The sequence below is a fragment of the Camponotus floridanus genome, unplaced genomic scaffold, assembly GCF_003227725.1.
Source record: "Camponotus floridanus strain SB8 unplaced genomic scaffold, Cflo_v7.5 scaffold1, whole genome shotgun sequence".
Classification (NCBI taxonomy): Eukaryota; Metazoa; Arthropoda; class Insecta; order Hymenoptera; family Formicidae; genus Camponotus; species Camponotus floridanus.
In genome coordinates, this window is record NW_020229214.1 from 7,609,187 (window position 1) to 7,626,384 (window position 17,198).

Here is a 17,198-nt window from a genome sequence, read left to right on the forward strand (position 1 = left end):
CACGTGCCGGCGCCGCCGAGGCACTTTAATCGCCGCCGCTCGGCCAATCGCGATGAACCACCTGTTACTAGCGTAGTGAGTTATCAGCTGACAGTGAACGGCCGCGCGGACGCTGCGCGCGCAGCTCTGTCGCAGCTGTGACGCGCGTCGCCGGACTTTTAAAAGCGCGCGCGAGCCCCGCGGCCGCTCAGACCGACGGCGCTTCGCGAACATGTCGCATCGCGGGAAACGCAACGCCCACGATGGGAAATGGAAAATGAGGCCGGTGGATTGTTGTAAGACGCGGGAGAATGATGAGGTGACGCGTGGGAAATGGGCGCGAGGAAAGAGGAAATTTAGCATATGTCACTGGTAGACAATGCTCTCGTTGATTGCGTCTTGTTCTTAAAATGGAGGGATCTCTTTGAAGCGTTCGGAATGAAAGAGCGATTTATTTGCCGCTCCGATTCGTAAAGCGAAGTCGGGAATATATGCGCCAGCATGATAATAATAGCTTGGGATTAATGGGTCTAACGGTATGCGGGTGAAGAAAGCAATGCGGGCAATCGATGCACATACATATACATATATACGATGTATGATGAGCGCATTGGAATATGCACTTGATTCTGAGGCAGACTGACTATGATTACCGTACTTGATTACGACGATACGATCAATGAAAATGCTCAAATGTAATTTCTTATAATCTATTCGTTTTTGCAATTTAATTGCACTTTCTAAATTTTTTTTCTCTTTTTCTAACATGCATACAGAATACGTCTTAAAAGTGTCTTCTTTCAAATGGATTTTTTCTAATTAAATATTTAGTTTAATGTTATTTTTTGCAAACTTTTATATTTTAATGTTAAATATTTTCAATTTATTAAATATTTTCAAATTCTAGAAGATAAATTTGATGTACATGTTATATATATTGACAGGAAACACCAGTTGTCACATGAAAAACTTTCTAGTCGTTTAAAATTCGAAAATTAATTCAAGGAAAAAGGCAAGTTTGTTATATTGGAAGAAATATGCAATTCTTATACTCGGAAAAAGAGTTTTTTTAATTGAAATATTTAAGTCAAATATATGTATTTAATTTAAATATATTTAATAAAAATATTCTAAAATATTTCAACTAAAAAAATTATAATCAACTATAATAAACGCACTTAGTTAAATTAAGAATTTTCTTTTCTTAGTACAAACTATAACTTTCGCGCAGCTTTGTTGATATAGATCTTCTCTATTTGCGCGTTTGGCACTGCGTGTGCCAAAACATGCTACATAGTTGCAGATATATCTGATGTAATATATTAAATATTTAATGTAGACTAAACTGAAATCTGCACAATCATTATTCCAAGTAGAGCGATGAATGAAAATAATAAATAGACTTATAAGAAAATCAGGTGATTAACAAGTGTCTCAATTTCCATATGCTCCGAGACTTATCATTATGTAATTATGTTTGCAACTTGAAAAACTGCGCTTATCGCAATTTACGTCATAGACAGGAACGATAGAATCCGACGCCGGATATTCAATCAGCAGAAAGAGGTCTTACCTCTTCTTTGTTCATCGCCGTTCTCGTTAAAACGACGCTCTGACGATGTTCCCAGATGCGTTTCTGCGCCGCGGACAGAAATCATCCGCTCCCTCTCATACGAATATAAAATTACAGCACACATTGTTGCGACAATTTAACCCGGTCTGTTTGCTACGTCGACTCACCTACATCGATAAAGCACCTCTATCGATTTTGCAATTATCTCATGACCGTAGTGTGTTCGTGTATCGCTACATACATACATGGGTCCCGCGATGATCATTTCTGCTCTAATAATATCCGAACAATCTACGGAAATATATCGCGTGTTATACGTCTTTAATGCCGGATTGGCATTTAGGCTCCTATCGCGATTATCTATATAGACGCCACGTATGGAAGAAACATTGAGTCATAAGGTATGACGCCGTCGCTATTTTTGTACGCTACGCTATTTGCGGCGCTATAACGCCGCAAATGCATGTGTTTAGGTTCTGGTTGATTTTTCAAAATAAAGTTTTTATTTCGATTTTGTTTCTTACATCGTATCAATGTCGTCCAAATTCACACACTAGTAGTAGAAAATCGCGTGTCATTAATTACATACACGCTTGTCTGCAATACAATTCTACATATATATGTATATTTATGCATGCTTCTTTTTTTCTTTTTTTTTTTTTCGTATCAGGTACAATACAAGGCTGAACAAAATATATGACTATGCGATTTTGTTCCGATTAAAATCTACTTCTCGATAACGTTATCGATTATCACTTGAAATTGTATGCCTGTTTGTTCACTCGTGTGTAGTACCCCTTTTGAATTATATACACAGAGTAACTTATAAGATATATTTATAATATATGTATATATATACATACATACATGTATGTGTGTGTATGTATTTCGTAAAATACACTCTAATTTCAGTGTTTCTCTTTTTCTCTCTCTTTTTTTTCTTTTCTCGTTATAGCAAAATAAACTCTTGCTTATAATATATAGTATCTCTGTGTACCGACATATAGCAAGCTAAACGTTAGTTTTTAACGCACGTTGCAGCAAATAGTACAATTAATCTATCGCTTGTCCGTGATTAGATTAGCCGGGACAAATTAATTGTACAAAGATACAGATATTTTATGGGGAGACGTTATATCGATTAAAAAACAAAAACGTCTCTCGATAAAACAACATCAAAGTAATAAGTAATAATAAGCTTCAAGAGCGTCATTAATCCCATTAAGACAAATAAGTCAACATGAAAGTTTACATAATTTCCTTAGGCATCGCGTAATGAGATGACGTATGCATAAAAAAAACGAAAAATATACGTGTAGGTTATTAATGAATTATGCGCGCGCGCGTGACAACTCGTGTACGTCTAGATATTAAGTGTAGTAACGCGTGTGCTCTTAAAACACCCCTTTTAAAGCAGATCGTAATAACGCGTTGCGCATCGACGTCACCAATTTCTCCAGCTCCTCGACCTTCATCTTCAGTACTTTGTTATCCCTCTCCAGCTCGATCGCCCTGACGCTCATTTCCGATTCCTTGGCCTTCTTATTCATCCGCGATCTTCGCGATGCCTCGTTGTTCTTCTCCCGACACTCCCTATACTGCGACAGGCCGATATCGTCCTCGGAATCCTCGCTCTCTTCGTAGTACCTCTTCCTTCCGTTCTTGTCCCTCGTCTTTGCTCTACTGACGATTGCCTCCGTTTCCTTGCTACTAGTTTCCTTGATACTAGTTGTCCTCGTCCTCTCCGATCTACGGAAGACGGGAGGAGCTTCTACCGACGACGAAGTCACCGTCGACGTTGCACGTGTTGACATCCTCCGACGCGTTGGTTGTATCGGTTCGTTGGTCTCCTCCTCAATCTTCACCTTCGTGGGAGTAAACGAGCTTAATGGTGGTAACACCGTCGCGTGCGACCTGAGTTTTATGGCCGAGGAATCGGTACTGCCTTCCAGTGAACGCATTTCATCCTGCAACGAAGTCATGATTTCATCAGTGTCGAAAATTGGTCATAGGAAAATTTTAACGTGATTAATTAACCGGCAACTTACGTCGCAGAGGTATGACAGCAGGTCGAAGGTGTCCGATCCGGTCGTCTCGATCGTACGTAACTCATCCCACATCTCGCGCTGATCTGCGATGGTGTCCAAAGGTGAAGTCGGGCAGGCCAAATCGCCGCCCGCGCGATACTCGGGTTGGAGCATCGCGTCGACATCTGCGTTACGTTGTTTACTCGATGCGGTACTTGTAGAAGCTACAGATTCGGGTGACATCAACCACGAGCTGGTTGCGTTCTTCTTCTCGTTGTTATATCCTAATCCGTCGTTAACCAGTTCTGATGGAGAGAGCAGCAAATGACGATTGTCACCTGACTCTTCGATTGTCTTAACGGTATTCATTTTTAAATTCAGCTTCTCATCATCAGTCGCACTCTTCAAATCCTTTAATATTCCCTCCTCTTCCACAGTCGAAACGCCGTTACCCTCGTATTTCGTACCTAGAATACAGTCATACGAATATTCCACTCGCTCTCGCAATTAATAAAATAAAAACAATTAACATTAATTTAGTTAAAAAGCCTGTGAGCGACAATTGAACGATTTATTGTCATTTCAAGTAAAAACGCAAAGGTAACCAAAATTAAATAATTGGAAACATTCCGGTAATTTATTGTGCTTTTTCAGCCCGAATAAATTTGAAATTAAACTAACAAAATTTTGAAATAATAATCAAAACATCACAAGAGGTCATACATCCTCACATGTTCAATATTATCGCTATCATAAATCTATCGTGTAAAGTTGTATAAGTTAAATAAGCATTCTTCTTCTTGTTCTTTCTCTCGTATCTATATCAAAAAATTGTTGTTATTTTTTCAACTTGAAGTAGTAAAAAATAACCAATAGAACACTTCTTATTATGAATAGTGTTGAAACATCAGAAGATATCAAATTTTTTTATTAAAGTTTTTTTTCAATAATTTTTTCATTAGAAAACAATTTTCTAATCTGATGTTAATATATTTATTATAAATAAGAGATGTGGTAATTATTATATTTATGTGTAATGGAGATTTCCACAGAGGATTGGGAATACATAAATTTAAGTTCAAAGTTTATGGTAATCAAAAGTTCTGCCATAGGCATGTCTATTTTTTTATTGGGACCATCTATTTTTCAAGTCGGAACAAAATAAAAATTATAGTATAGTGCAATTTTTTTTCTGTATAAACATGTATAGATTACCTGATAGTTTAAACGTAGTCGATTCACCTATACGAAAATCGCATTGAACCTGGAACGGGTCCATGCACCAACTGCTCAGATCCTGAAAGTCCTCCTCCCAAGCGGGGAATGTTGCGGTGCCCTCTTCTTTTATAGATGAATTTGTTTTTGTGCGCGGGAACGTCCAGGGCGCCTTCAAAAATTCGGATTCCATTGTCGGGCTTAGGAGAGGCATCGTCTCCACCTTCGTCGAGGTGACATCGCCCAGTGGCCGCGATCTCACGCCACGAGTAACAGATAACGGCTGCGGCTGACGGTTGCATGATTTTGATACCTAAAAGGTGGCATCTTGCCGTGAATATCCGATCGTCCGAGAGTCCCAGATCCTTTTTCAGGGTTCTCTCCGAGCAGTACTTACGTTATGAACACCTCCTTCCTCTGAAATGTTGCTGGTTGTTGGACGTTCGTAGATGGGAGGGATTTTGGAAACCTAAAATAGATAAATCCGATTCAGTGCGATAATCAAATTGTCAGTTTAATCATATCTGACGTTGCGAAATTTATTTACAAATGGTAGTTAATTACATTAATGTCTTTCAGTACAAATATTTTAGTGGGTGGATCTATAGCGTGGGCGCGCTTTTAATACATTATATCGATAACAATTCCAAGAAACACGGAAAGTTATTACATTTATTATACATATAATCTGATAAAATTATATCAAGCAACATCCACATTTCTGTCTTTACGTTGAACAATAAGCAAAATAGTAATTTATCACGATAACATCGTTCTGGTATATGTTCCGAGAAGTCGATCCTATCTTAAGTTAAATGATTATATCTGCGTCGCATATGTAAAGTGTTCCAGGAATCTTGCAGTTCTTTAATTAGATAAAATTTATTTTAACGAATTGGAAGTCAATTTTCGCTCGGCAAAAATTGATACCGAATCGTGACTTATGATAAACCTCTCATGCGATTCTGCTTAGTCATCTGCGAGCCGCTCCAAAATCTTGCGTCACGACTTCCTATATATATGTGTGTGTGTGTGTGTGTATGCAATTTATCTTATCTGTATACATCTTCTTTCGCGATTGTACATGTTAGTTCAGCCATTAGGAAAGCAAATATGGCTTGTTGTTTTCGATACACGTTATCGTTTTAAGAGTTTGCGACAAATTTTTTTCATTTTCATCATTCCCGAGGTAATTTAAACGTAATCGCGCCTTATCTCATCGGGCCACTTAATAAGGAGAAACATTTCCTCGTTACATAAATAATTCTTGTCAAACGTCAACTCACGCGTTTTCCCGAGACGTATCCGACTTTAAGGCGCACTGCGGGAAAAACGACGAGTCGTCATCTAAGCCGACCGGTTACGTAACTCTGTGGTGGCGTCTGAAAGCATGTGACTCCGATTTTCGCGGGATCGACGCGAGTTACATCATTCCGCGGCGCGTTCCTCGGAATTTGCGATCCCGGCTTCTGATCTCGCAAGGCCAACCTTATCGTCGGAAACACTCTAAAAGAAATTACGCATCCGTGTGACGCGAAAATATATAGTCGCGCCGACGACGACGACGACGTCAACACGCGCCCCAATCGATCCTCCGCGACTACGCAGCACTTTTCAACAGTCGGCGCGCTTCCCGTCGACGGTCTGGCGAGACGTTATTTTATTTCTTTATCTACTCGCTCGGCCAGGTGATTACATAACGCGCGCGAATCGCTCGTCTATATATCGAGAAATCACGGGATCTCGAGCGGACGCAAACAATGACTTACTTACCCTCCCTGGGACGATTGGTGTCGGTGTACCTTCCACTTGGGGGCTGAGTAAAGCTGCGGAAAAGGAGATCAGAAACGATCGATTCGTCGTTTGCTCGCACTGGTAACAAACCCTTTTTCCCTCGCTCGTCTCGCGCGGGCGATGTGTCAGAATCAGGTGGACGTGCGTGGGATGCTGCGTACAAGTCTGTCGTGTCTAGTCGCTTTGATCGTCGCCGTTGAAATGCGGCTCGGGAGGCGGTAGTACCGGGTTAAACCACGTCACGGGACGGCGTTGGGAGAGCGTACCGTCGTGGTGGACGTCATCCGCGGCGAATCGGAGCCGCGGTGAGCTCATCGCGTACGAATCGGAGCGATTTGCGGCGCCGTCGCGGCGCACCGTCCGGAACACGTCATGTGCGGAATTCGAGACGATAATCTCTTTGGGAGTCGATAATTTATTGTTCCTTCGCGTGCTTTCTCGCCTGCTGCCGCCTGTTACTCCAGGCGTTTTTTCCATGCCGCTTTCATGTTATCGATCATTTATTGTAACAAGCGTAATTTCACTATTATTTCTACTTCTCGAAATCGAAATCGTCCAGAGCAGCCGGATACACTTCATTTTGCCGTATCATCGTTGTTTATAACAAAAAATCTCTCGATAATATATCGATGAGTCATAGATAGACAGAATTAATCACGTGCTATTGTATAATATAGCGGCGAGTGGGTCTCAGGTAGGGATCCAATTTGGAGTTACTATCTCGAGAAATTTCGGACAGAGAAAGTATGGCAACCGGATGCAACAGTAATTGCTCAGCAACAAATAGGAGAACGGGAGATCGATGCGAATGAATCTGATTGACAAAAATCTTATATCAAATTTGATTCTTTCTTTAACATTATTAAAAAAAAGAGAAAGAGAGAAAGAAAATTATATATAATATAACATGCGTACAAAATACTGTTCAAAAAAGAAACGCAAAATATTGCGACGATAAGATTAAATATCGCTCGCAAAGTACATATATAGTAATATGACAGCAATAAAGTTACTACTTTAATAATACATCGTCCAATGTTATCGTGCCTCGGTTGCAACCAAGTTACGAAGAGCAGTAACTAAATAGCGACTAGATGGAGTTGCCAGTATAATACTGAGAGACTCGATGTGTACTTTTATAATATCATTGGGAAATTGAGAAAATACAATTTTACAATTATTTAACAAAATAGATAATTGTTACGAATTTTCAACATTTATTTTTATTTAACGTTGATTACGAATTATAAATATAAATATTGTATAAAAAACAAATTTATAAAAAAATAAGTAAAAAATTGTGCATTAAATTTAAGAAACACCTATTTAGAGATATTATACATTAAGATTCCGATTTCGAAAGCCGGTTTCTTCCATGAATTCGGTATATAAGGAAAGAGAATAAATTTTGAAGGGTCTCTGCAGTGACGCATACCGCATTCCAACGATCTTTCCTTTTGCTCATGTATATAATTATCATAAACACACATCTCGCAAACTAATACAGTCTCCGAAATGGGATTCCCTACGTGACATCAGATAATTCTGTAATGGTTCAACGAATTTCGCCAGATTTCATTTCCATACTATTTTTCCACAATATTTAATCTTACAAATACAACTGAAATATATATTTTGGAGAAAAGTTATATAAAATTGAAGCTTTTTTATCTGATTAAATTAAATTAATTTTAAGTTATTAATGAATATGTATGTATAATATGTGTATTATGTATGTATATTCGTGACATTTGAACATGTCTTATGGCAATTGTTTTTTTTTATTGATCAGGCATATTTTAAATTGTATTTAGCGTGAAATAAATTTTCATAAAACTAAATTTTCATAAAAATTTCATTAAACTTTTCATAATATACAAAGGACAAACAAGTAAGATTGTAGATTTTATTTTGAAGAATTATAAAGTATTATATTCCATAATCTGTGCAGATCTTTGCAGATGTGCGATAAATACAATTCTGTGAATTCTTATCTTGGATTAAAAATGATTATCAGTAGAGTGCGAAAATAAAAAGTACTCTCAAATGCAACATTTATGATGAATCGAAAACAAGATGCCAATTATGAGGATCGTATAAAAGTATTATATCAATATTAAATACACGAATTTAAAAATTATTTTTCTCTCCTGCTCTCTGCTAAATATTAACCAAGCTTGGCATATTTTAGTTTATAATTACTTTAATGACTGGAGATTATGCAAAAGCTCGGGAGTTTGCAAATCGACGTAAGGATCAATTAATTTTACTTTAATACTGTACGTACATAATTATCATCTGATTAAAATTAAAATTAGTAAACTGATAGATAAGTTTAATTTTAATCACATCAAAATTTAATTTTACTAATAAGTATTGAAGCACGATCGGAATGATGCGGATGTTACCAGGGCGCTTAATATTCTGGAGCAGAAAAATCAACATAGTACGTTTCTCATTTCATATTCCATCCCACGTTATTCGATGCTATTCTATTTTCTTTTAATATAACAGAAATAGAAGAGGGTGAAAGGTTGGGTTCCATTGACGTCCCAATTGACTGTGACAATGAATGCGAGGGATGTGACGCAATTGGCGAGGACGCCGATTTTGTAGGCGTTAACGCGGATAGTCGCATCGATCCGAGAATGATAAGTAAAATTGCGTCGTACGACATGTTTCGATTGAATATCGATAAAGCCAAGACTAATCTGAATTTTAAACAGAGAATGCACAGAGTGATACCGATAAAAATAAATGGAGAGACTACAAATAAATTGTTGCACCTGAGTTCAAATGAATAGCATTCGGAGCATTCTTACAAGATAATTTATAATACGCTTATGTACGGAGTATGAATAAAATGGGAATAGGGCAACATTTTATTTGAAATACATTTTATTAATAAAAAACAACTATTTGTTAAAGTTTTTACAACATAAATGAGAAAACAGCGTGGTTCGGTGCACACTCGCCGCGCAGACAACGCAAAACAGAGTTCATCGTTTGCGTACGTCTGGCGGCTTTCTTTACATTCCCGTTTTTACAAGGAGATTATCGTCGCGTGAGAGAGTACACTGTAAAAGTTCCCAAACTTTCTTCAATCATCGCGAATCAAATCTTCTCACGTCGCAGGCGTCATTTTCAGGCGAGACCTCTCCTTTTCTCTCCACCCCTGATTCCCTCGCACTCGCTGAAATGAAATTTGAAATCTCGCCAAACTCTCAACCCTCCCTCTCTCGTCCGCGTTCGTGCATTTATTATATTACAACGATGATGCGTATACCTCTTTCGAGCAACAAAATATAAATCCACGCACGTATATAGTTATATTAACATATACAAGCACACACAGTTTCTCTCACGTACGCACCGTTAATCGTACGGGTTAATAAAAAAGGGGGGGGGGAAGGAACGGGGATGATGGTGATGGTGATGGTCCTTAACGCACATATGTCTATTAAATTACAAAAAAATTACAACCTCGCGCATAAGTCTCTTTATAATCATTGAACACGCATCGAATTTCACTTCACGAAGGACGGACGGGTCCCATTTGTTTCGTTTTTTTATTTTATTTATTTTACGCGCCTCGGACTTCTGGCTTTTCGAGTAAACGCGTGCCGAAGCGACGATCGGGGCACGATCTGCCGATCGTCGTTCCAGGACTCTTGCGTCGGTCGCCGGACGCGCGTCTCTTGCGGATCGACGGCTTGATTCCGAGATTCCGCGGCTCCGATCGAGCCTCCCTCTCTCTCTTTCTCTCTTTCTCTCTCTCCTCTCTCGTCACGTCCGGTCGCCCGATCTAGACGACCGCGGATCTCGGCGCCGTCTTATCGAGGAGTATGTAATAAATAACACGATCCGTCGATCGGGTTGGAGCAACGACGGCGACGTCGCACGAAGGATGAGATACCGTCGTCGCTTCGTCCGATTACACCGATATCTCTCGCATTTTCGTACTCTACGTTGGCATGAAAGTCATTCGGTTCTACCCGGTCACTGGCCTTCGCTGTCGCTGTCGCTCTTATCTGCAAAATGGACATTTCGTAATGTTATTTCCTGCGCCGCAACACGCTCGTTTCTGTGATAGCTTTCTGTGACGGCTTAGCAATTTGTCGTTACGTTAATCAAGTAATAACGGAAATTTGTTACGTGTTCTATGATGGTAAAAAGACGAGGTGTACGCGTCGAATTGAAATCGATCGATAAATAAATGGCCGGCAAGGCCGTGCGTTGCATCCGATCCTGTCGGCAGTAATTTTCGGACGATCGCCAAACGTGCGATGAGCAACGGCGTTGATTAGTATGATTACGAAGGTAGTTGCGGGATTGTACCTTTTTTACCGGTATACGCATGACGCTTCAGTCTGTCGTAAAGATCGTCTTTCGTGCCGTAAATACTGGCGTTCGATCGGGCGAGACTATTCATCTTGCCGTTGTGCAGACTCTCTGTGAAGAGAAAGAGAGATTAATGAGCGCTCGCAGAACGCATTGCGATATAAAACATAATGTAATCTCGAGTCGTATATTTCATTCGCGAAAATAACTATTGTAATATTTACCTCGCGCGACATTACGTCAGTGTAAATTGTTATCTTGAGTTTGCGCGTAGAATATTTTCAGCTCACCTTTCATATAAGTCTCGTTATAGAAGTTGGGCATCTCCCATCCATCCTCCTCGTCGTCGTAATAATGAGCATATGTGCTGTGATGTGACGGCGCTATCGACTCGGCGTACGGTGTGGGCGCACCATAATAGAAGTTTACCTGAGAACCATTCTGGTCGGTCGCTGGGGTGAGCATCTTCTTCGGTTCCTTCTTCCTGGACGCTCTGTTGAATAGAAATATTGCTGACAGTTATCGACATCAAATATTAATTTATAAAATTAACCGATAAGAAGAGTATTGAATTTTTAACATTGATAATTATTAATTGATAGAAAGCTATTTTCGATAGTATTTCTAGATCGTGATTATTGCAGACTCTCGTGGATTAGCTTCAATTTTTTACGCTAACCTGACGCAAATCATCCAGACGAGCAGCACCACGATGATTATCAGAATAACGCCTCCCGCGATGCCGCCGGTGATGTAGAAGAATTCAGATTTCTCGGTGCAATGTCTGCCAGTGAAGCTGCCGCTGCATCTGCACGAGGGTTGTCCGCGCGAGTCCTTCAGACAGACACCCTCGTTATCGCAGTAGCCAAGACAAACGTCCGTACAGACGGTTCCGGTGCCATTGTATCCGGGCTTGCACTCGCATTTGAAGTCGCTCGTTTCAGGTATAAGTAGACAATACGCGTTTGCGTCACATTGCATCTCCGCGCTGCTCGTCTCGCACGGGTTCGTGCAGTCTGATTTTTTCGTCTGTCAACAGACAGTAAATATTAGTAAATATTAGTAGCGTTATTTCAATTTTTTATTCATTCATTCATTTTATTTTTATTTCGTTTATTTGCCGCATATACAAGGTGTCCTATTTTAACTTTCACACTCGAATATCTCGAAACCATGGCGGTTTCGGTGAAAATGATTTAAACAAAAGTCGTATGGTTTTAAGGGGGCTATAAGATGGTGTCATTGGTTTTACCTTGAAAAGTCGTTCAAGGTTAAGTAAAGATCACCCTCAACTTTTTAAACGGAACCCTCTATTTTTTATTACTTATTCTTATAGCTTATCTCGAGAGCTTTTCAAAACACTATAATAAAGTATTTCTTCAGTGAGAACCTTTCGAGTTATAGGACTTGAAATAATTTCTTAATTTTACATAAAATATCTAGTAAAATATTCATTTTTCGATTATCTTACCTTAATACTTTTATGTACAAAATAATAAGAGGAATCAATTGGTGTAAAGAAAACACCATACAACCTTAAAACCATACAACTTTTGTTTAAAATATTTTCACCGCCATGGTTTCGAGATATTCGAGCGTGAAAGTTAAAATGGGACACCCTGTTAATTTAATATCTCCGGAATTATATTAATATTAGAGAGAAAAAGAAGAAAAGAAACTCACAGCAGCGGATCCTTTGGTGCTGGTGTTGGGCGGGCAAGGGATGCAGAAGGTTTGCTGTGGTTCCGACTGATACGTTCCCTTCTTGCACTCTATGCAATCGTTGAGGCTTCCGTTGAGGTAAGTTCCGGGCTCGCAGACGGGAAGCGAGCATTCTTCGATCGCGGCAGATCCCATGTTCGGAGTCGTTCTACCGAGAGGGCAAGGTTGACAGGACGCTTGCACTCCCTGTGTGCGATAGGTGCCACGCGGGCAGGGCTCGCATTTTCCCTCGACGGCCAACTGCTGTCCGGATCCGCACTCGTCCCGACATTCCTCGCGGGACACCGCCTCGGCGGTCCTCGTGGTCTTCCCAAGACCGCACAGCAGGCACGAGAAGCTGCCCTCGTTCGGCTGGTAGAACCCGTGACCGCAGTTGCGACAGAGACCGACCACGTCGTCGTAGTACTTGCCGGCAGGACATCGCTCCTTGCAATCAGCCGCGCTACGAGCGCCAGGACCCATCGTCACGCTGGGACGACCGGCGATTATCGGGCAGGAGTTGCATTTCAACTGCCCGGACTCGCTCTGATAAGTGCCCATCGGGCAGGACACGCACTGCATCGTTTCTTCGTCATAATAAGTGCCCACCGCGCATGGTACTGCAAAGAATATACGATTCAGATTTTTCTTCATACTATGATATTTTAGAGGAATCGATAACATGTTTTTCTTCAATATATTTATCGGCTATCTAATTATAACAGATATGTTGAAAAATTATTTTTTATATTAAAATTGAGTATGAAATTTTTTTAATACTAAATTGCTTAAGAGTATTAACTGTATCTTTTTTTTAATAAAAAATCTTGCATTTACAAAGTGTATTTCCAAAGGAATATTTCTACATCGTAGAATTTTTTATTTTGTTGAAAATATAGTTTCCCATTGTAACCATAATTCGGCTTACCGCAATCCGGCGCCATGACAACTTGTCCTATCGGGCAGGCATAATCGGATTCCAGGATGAGAGACGCAGGATCCGGCACAGTGTTGGGCAGAATATCGTGAACATCGAATTGATCCTCTTCTAGAATCAGTTTCTCGAGCAACATTTGCACGGTCGAGCGCTCGTTCGAGTTGGCGTTCAGGATCGGATCGCTGCGAAATACAAACGAGAGTTATTATTTTGAAAAATGCCATGTATGCGGTAGCAACAGGCGTGGAGCGATTTGCGCAAATATATACAGCCGTTATCTCGAGGCGAGTGTAATTAAGGCAACCTTATCTTTGGAGCAGGATTCTCGTCAGTAGTCTTGCGTGCCACAGGTTAAACCGCACTCATACCCTTATTGTAATTATAATTAATACATGTCAACTTGGTATTCATTGACTGTCACGTCAATAACATGAATTGCCAATATATGTCGGAATTGTAGTTATAATCATAAACCGACAATTGGACTCTGTAGCGTAGGCTACAGAGATTAATTTTCAATTTAATTAGCTGCAATTTTTATTTCACAATTTATTTGAATTATTATTTTTGTAATCTATTAACATATTGAATAATAATTTTCTTCAAAAAAATGATAAATGATTTCACAACTTAATTATACGAATTTTGTTGTATTATAATTACTATCGAAATATGTAGACTTGTTGCAGCTTATGGTGAAATTTCCAAAATGATTCCTGCATATATAGTGATTAGTTAGTAATAACGTGCACACGAGCTTTTACTTTTGTTTACAATTTGATCCGACACTTGTCCCCGTAGGATTAGTCGTTAGTATGATTTATCACTTTTCGATGTTGATTATACAAATCTGAGTTATGCACGATTAACATAGAGGACACTAAAACATACAATTACACGCGGGAGATTGTTATAAACTGCACGCTATATGACTGTTTAGAATGATAACGTATTAGAGTGATGTCGAGTGGCGGGTAAGACATGTAAATGAAAATCGAATTGCACGTAGCATGAATCGAGCTGTCCTTACTTTATCGCTGGGAACGAGATCTCCACCTCGTAAGTGTCACTGCCTTGGCGACCCTGTCTCGTTCTATGATGCAACACAAGTAACAGAAAAATGCTCAGTATACTGAGATTCACTAAATGGAACGCGCGAAGACAACACACTTGTCAAAAAATGCGTCTGACAATTAAAATGACCGACATGTGCGAGACACAAAAAAAGCAAGCCATGATTTACGATCTTACAGCAAGCTGTAATTATTTTGCGTACGATAAAAATGTATTTAGAACATTTGACACGCTGTAAAAATTATCAATTAAACTCGCGAGCGTCGAACAAGGCGCAGAATTTTCGAAAACGCTTAATTAGAAAATTGCAATAAGTTACTTACGGTTCTGCGGGCACAATGGCGGAAACAACGTACGTTCCGCCATCTTCTTCGCTCGTTTCTCTTGTCGTCCGTACGCGATGATCGCATTGCACATCGATATTAAGGTCTTTGCACTCGCGAGTTCCTAAATGAAAAAATTTTAAAAATTAAATTAAATTTTAAAAATTAAATTAATTTTAAAAATTAATATTGAAAATGTATGAAAATGTATGTACCTTTATATGAAATGAAATTTCTTTGAAAATTATGTATTACCTTCATAAGAGTACGAACAGAAGTTCCAGTCTCTGTTTAGTGAATTCACAGCATTTCGAACCTTCTGCTTGAGCACACCCTGACCGGCCTCGTTACAGAGCACCGATGTTGGGAAGTTCATCTTAATTTTGAAGACTCTTTGCGCTGACGTAGAGCCTGAAGAAATATATGTTTATTAAATTTAAGAAACATAAAATTACTATATATCTCAATCAAACGTGAATTAAATGATTACTTGTACAAGCCGGATATACGAGAGGTAGACTAGGATCATTGGTGGGCCTCCAAAAGCCTTCCGCACCGCATGTGTAAAACTTGGGAACCTCCTGCGAAAACCGAAGTCCGGTGTTACAAGAAATTTCACAGACTTTGAATTGACCTCCCGAGCCCCAGTCTTTGCACTGCTGCGTGCCACCGATGGGATCGTCCAGCATTGGACAGAATTCCGCTGTAGCAAAAAGAATACGATAAAATTTTGAATAATTCGCACACAACTCGACTTTGGAAAAATATTTTTCAAATAAATATTTTATCATTTTTTTCTGATGGTATTAAATAAGGAAGATTTCACTTACATAATACGTAAACCTTGAAATTGCAGCTGGCTGAGTTTCCAGTCTGATCGTAAGCCACATAACTAATATCGTAGGTGCCCCACATCAGAGTCTGTCCAGATCGGTGTCCGTTCTTCTCCTGTATCTTCGTGACGCCGACGTTGTCGCTGAAACGCGGTTCGTCCCAGGTGACGATGGACGATCCGTTTCTCGCGATAACCCAGAGATCGCCCGGACAGTGCTCCACCTTGGGCGGAATCTTGTCGGCCTCGAGTTGCTGGCATCTGTTGCCACCGTAACCAGGTGGACACACTCGCTGCCCGCAATGTGACGGCACGATTCTCTCGACCCCACCTACGGTCTCGTCGTATCCTGCCCATGTCAGTACCAGACCCTGATAGAGAACCGGCTCCGTGCGGCAATCGCGCACTTGTTTCTGAATTTCATTCGTCACGTGCAACGCGCGGCCCCAGACTTGCACCTTGGTCAGGTGCCCTTGGAAGCCCGATTCCGTGTAGCCTTTTATGTTTTCGCTTTGTGGTTTACCTAGCACGGCCCATGCGCTGCAAGAGAAGACATTTCTTTAATTACTATCAAGAAAAGTTATTAAAATATTTTCGCACAATTTTTTGCAGATGTATGAAAAGGTGTTTTCGATTTTTAAAGAGATACTTACTACGCTGGAAGTGATCTGCCGCTACCGTAACCCTCGGTCTTGCTAGCGATGAGGCCCTCCGTGATTAGAGTGAGTTCTCCCCCATTTTCTCCGTTCCATACAACTGCGACGTGATGCCATTGTCCATCATTTATAGTCGCGTATTCTCTGAATGGCAGATATACGTCTTGCAAGTCGTGGAAAAGGGATATCTGAACTCCATTACTGTGTGCTTGCATCATAAGCTTGCGGTTTGTTGGAACGTGTGGCGAGCTGAACAAAGAATATTACAAATATAAATACTTATAATTTACTTGAAAAAAAATAATAGCAAGATATTTTATGCAAAATAAATTGTTAAAGACAAAAGTGCAAATGCATTTACCTGACGCTATAAAGAGTGAAGAAAATTCCAGCTTCATCTCTCTGCGTAAATTGCACCCACATAGCGACAGTCAGGCTTTTCGTAGAACCGGTGAAAAATGGAATAATTTGCGAAGCACTGCTTCGTCCCGGATCGCTAAAGTACAAGTCGTAATCGACTTGAATGGCTGCAAGAATTAAAATAAAAATAATTATCGTATTAATAATATCTTCAAATTAAAAATATAACATGAAAGACGTACATTTTCTGCAATCATCGCCAGTTAAATTAAACGGACATTGGCAGAAGAATTTGCCGGTGAGATCGATACAGGTCGCCGACGGCGGGCAAGAATTCTCTTTGCAGTCGATGATGTCCTCCTCGCAAGTGTGACCTAATTATAAAA

At 39.9% G+C, this 17,198-nt stretch overlaps 3 protein-coding genes across 5 annotated transcripts in view; 1 reads left to right on the plus strand and 2 right to left on the minus strand.

Moving 5' to 3' along the window:
- Window positions 1-2,187: 2,187 nt before the first annotated feature.
- On the minus strand, window positions 2,188-6,808 carry LOC105251468. Of its 2 annotated transcripts, none has more exons than XM_020027583.2 (5): window positions 6,568-6,808; window positions 5,192-5,263; window positions 4,795-5,107; window positions 3,601-4,046; window positions 2,188-3,519 (listed from the first exon to the last, which is right to left on the minus strand). In XM_020027583.2, the coding sequence occupies exons 3-5, from the start codon at window positions 5,006-5,008 to the stop codon at window positions 2,947-2,949; spliced, it is 1,233 nt and encodes a 410-aa protein (XP_019883142.1). In that variant the 5' UTR covers window positions 5,009-5,107; window positions 5,192-5,263; window positions 6,568-6,808; the 3' UTR covers window positions 2,188-2,946. The 2 variants fall into 2 exon arrangements, with proteins under 2 accessions (XP_019883142.1, XP_019883143.1); XM_020027584.2 differs by lacking the exon at window positions 6,568-6,808 and adding an exon at window positions 6,081-6,389.
- Window positions 6,809-8,794: 1,986 nt separating this feature from the next.
- Window positions 8,795-9,432, plus strand: LOC112638035. The gene is made up of 3 exons (XM_025408927.1): window positions 8,795-8,837; window positions 8,963-9,034; window positions 9,103-9,432. Exons 1-3 carry the CDS (start codon window positions 8,795-8,797, stop codon window positions 9,390-9,392), a joined length of 405 nt encoding a protein of 134 aa, XP_025264712.1. The 3' UTR covers window positions 9,393-9,432.
- A 12-nt stretch (window positions 9,433-9,444) lies between these two features.
- The window catches only part of LOC105251314 (sushi, von Willebrand factor type A, EGF and pentraxin domain-containing protein 1), a 36,890-nt gene continuing 29,136 nt past the window's right edge, over window positions 9,445-17,198 (minus strand). The window contains exons 24-37 of one of the 2 annotated variants that reach the window (XM_011258011.3): window positions 17,055-17,186; window positions 16,814-16,979; window positions 16,450-16,701; window positions 15,795-16,336; window positions 15,455-15,667; window positions 15,220-15,375; window positions 14,965-15,088; window positions 14,598-14,660; window positions 13,559-13,749; window positions 12,613-13,250; window positions 11,609-11,958; window positions 11,220-11,422; window positions 10,927-11,040; window positions 9,445-10,619 (exon numbers count right to left, since the gene is read on the minus strand). In XM_011258011.3, the coding sequence (XP_011256313.2) occupies window positions 10,588-10,619; window positions 10,927-11,040; window positions 11,220-11,422; window positions 11,609-11,958; window positions 12,613-13,250; window positions 13,559-13,749; window positions 14,598-14,660; window positions 14,965-15,088; window positions 15,220-15,375; window positions 15,455-15,667; window positions 15,795-16,336; window positions 16,450-16,701; window positions 16,814-16,979; window positions 17,055-17,186 (3,176 nt within the window). In that variant the 3' untranslated portion in view covers window positions 9,445-10,587. The remainder of the gene's footprint in view (window positions 10,620-10,926; window positions 11,041-11,219; window positions 11,423-11,608; window positions 11,959-12,612; window positions 13,251-13,558; window positions 13,750-14,597; window positions 14,661-14,964; window positions 15,089-15,219; window positions 15,376-15,454; window positions 15,668-15,794; window positions 16,337-16,449; window positions 16,702-16,813; window positions 16,980-17,054; window positions 17,187-17,198) is intronic. The other variant, XM_011258012.3, reaches the window with a different exon arrangement.

What these genes read in the sequence shown, in the direction of transcription:
- LOC112638035 (XM_025408927.1), top strand. Translation starts at nt 8,795, where the DNA reads ATGACTGGAGATTATGCAAAAGCTCGGGAGTTTGCAAATCGAC. An exon ending in TCGGGAGTTTGCAAATCGAC is followed by an intron (nt 8,838 to 8,962) that starts GTAAGGATCAAT and finishes TTTACTAATAAG; the next exon opens with TATTGAAGCACGATCGGAAT. An exon ending in GGAGCAGAAAAATCAACATA is followed by an intron (nt 9,035 to 9,102) that starts GTACGTTTCTCA and finishes TTAATATAACAG; the next exon opens with AAATAGAAGAGGGTGAAAGG.
- LOC105251468 (XM_020027583.2), bottom strand. Translation starts at nt 5,008, where the DNA reads ATGCCTCTCCTAAGCCCGACAATGGAATCCGAATTTTTGAAGGCGCCC. An exon ending in GACTACGTTTAAACTATCAG is followed by an intron (nt 4,047 to 4,794) that starts GTAATCTATACA and finishes ACTGTATTCTAG; the next exon opens with GTACGAAATACGAGGGTAAC. An exon ending in TGCTGTCATACCTCTGCGAC is followed by an intron (nt 3,520 to 3,600) that starts GTAAGTTGCCGG and finishes ACTTCGTTGCAG; the next exon opens with GATGAAATGCGTTCACTGGA.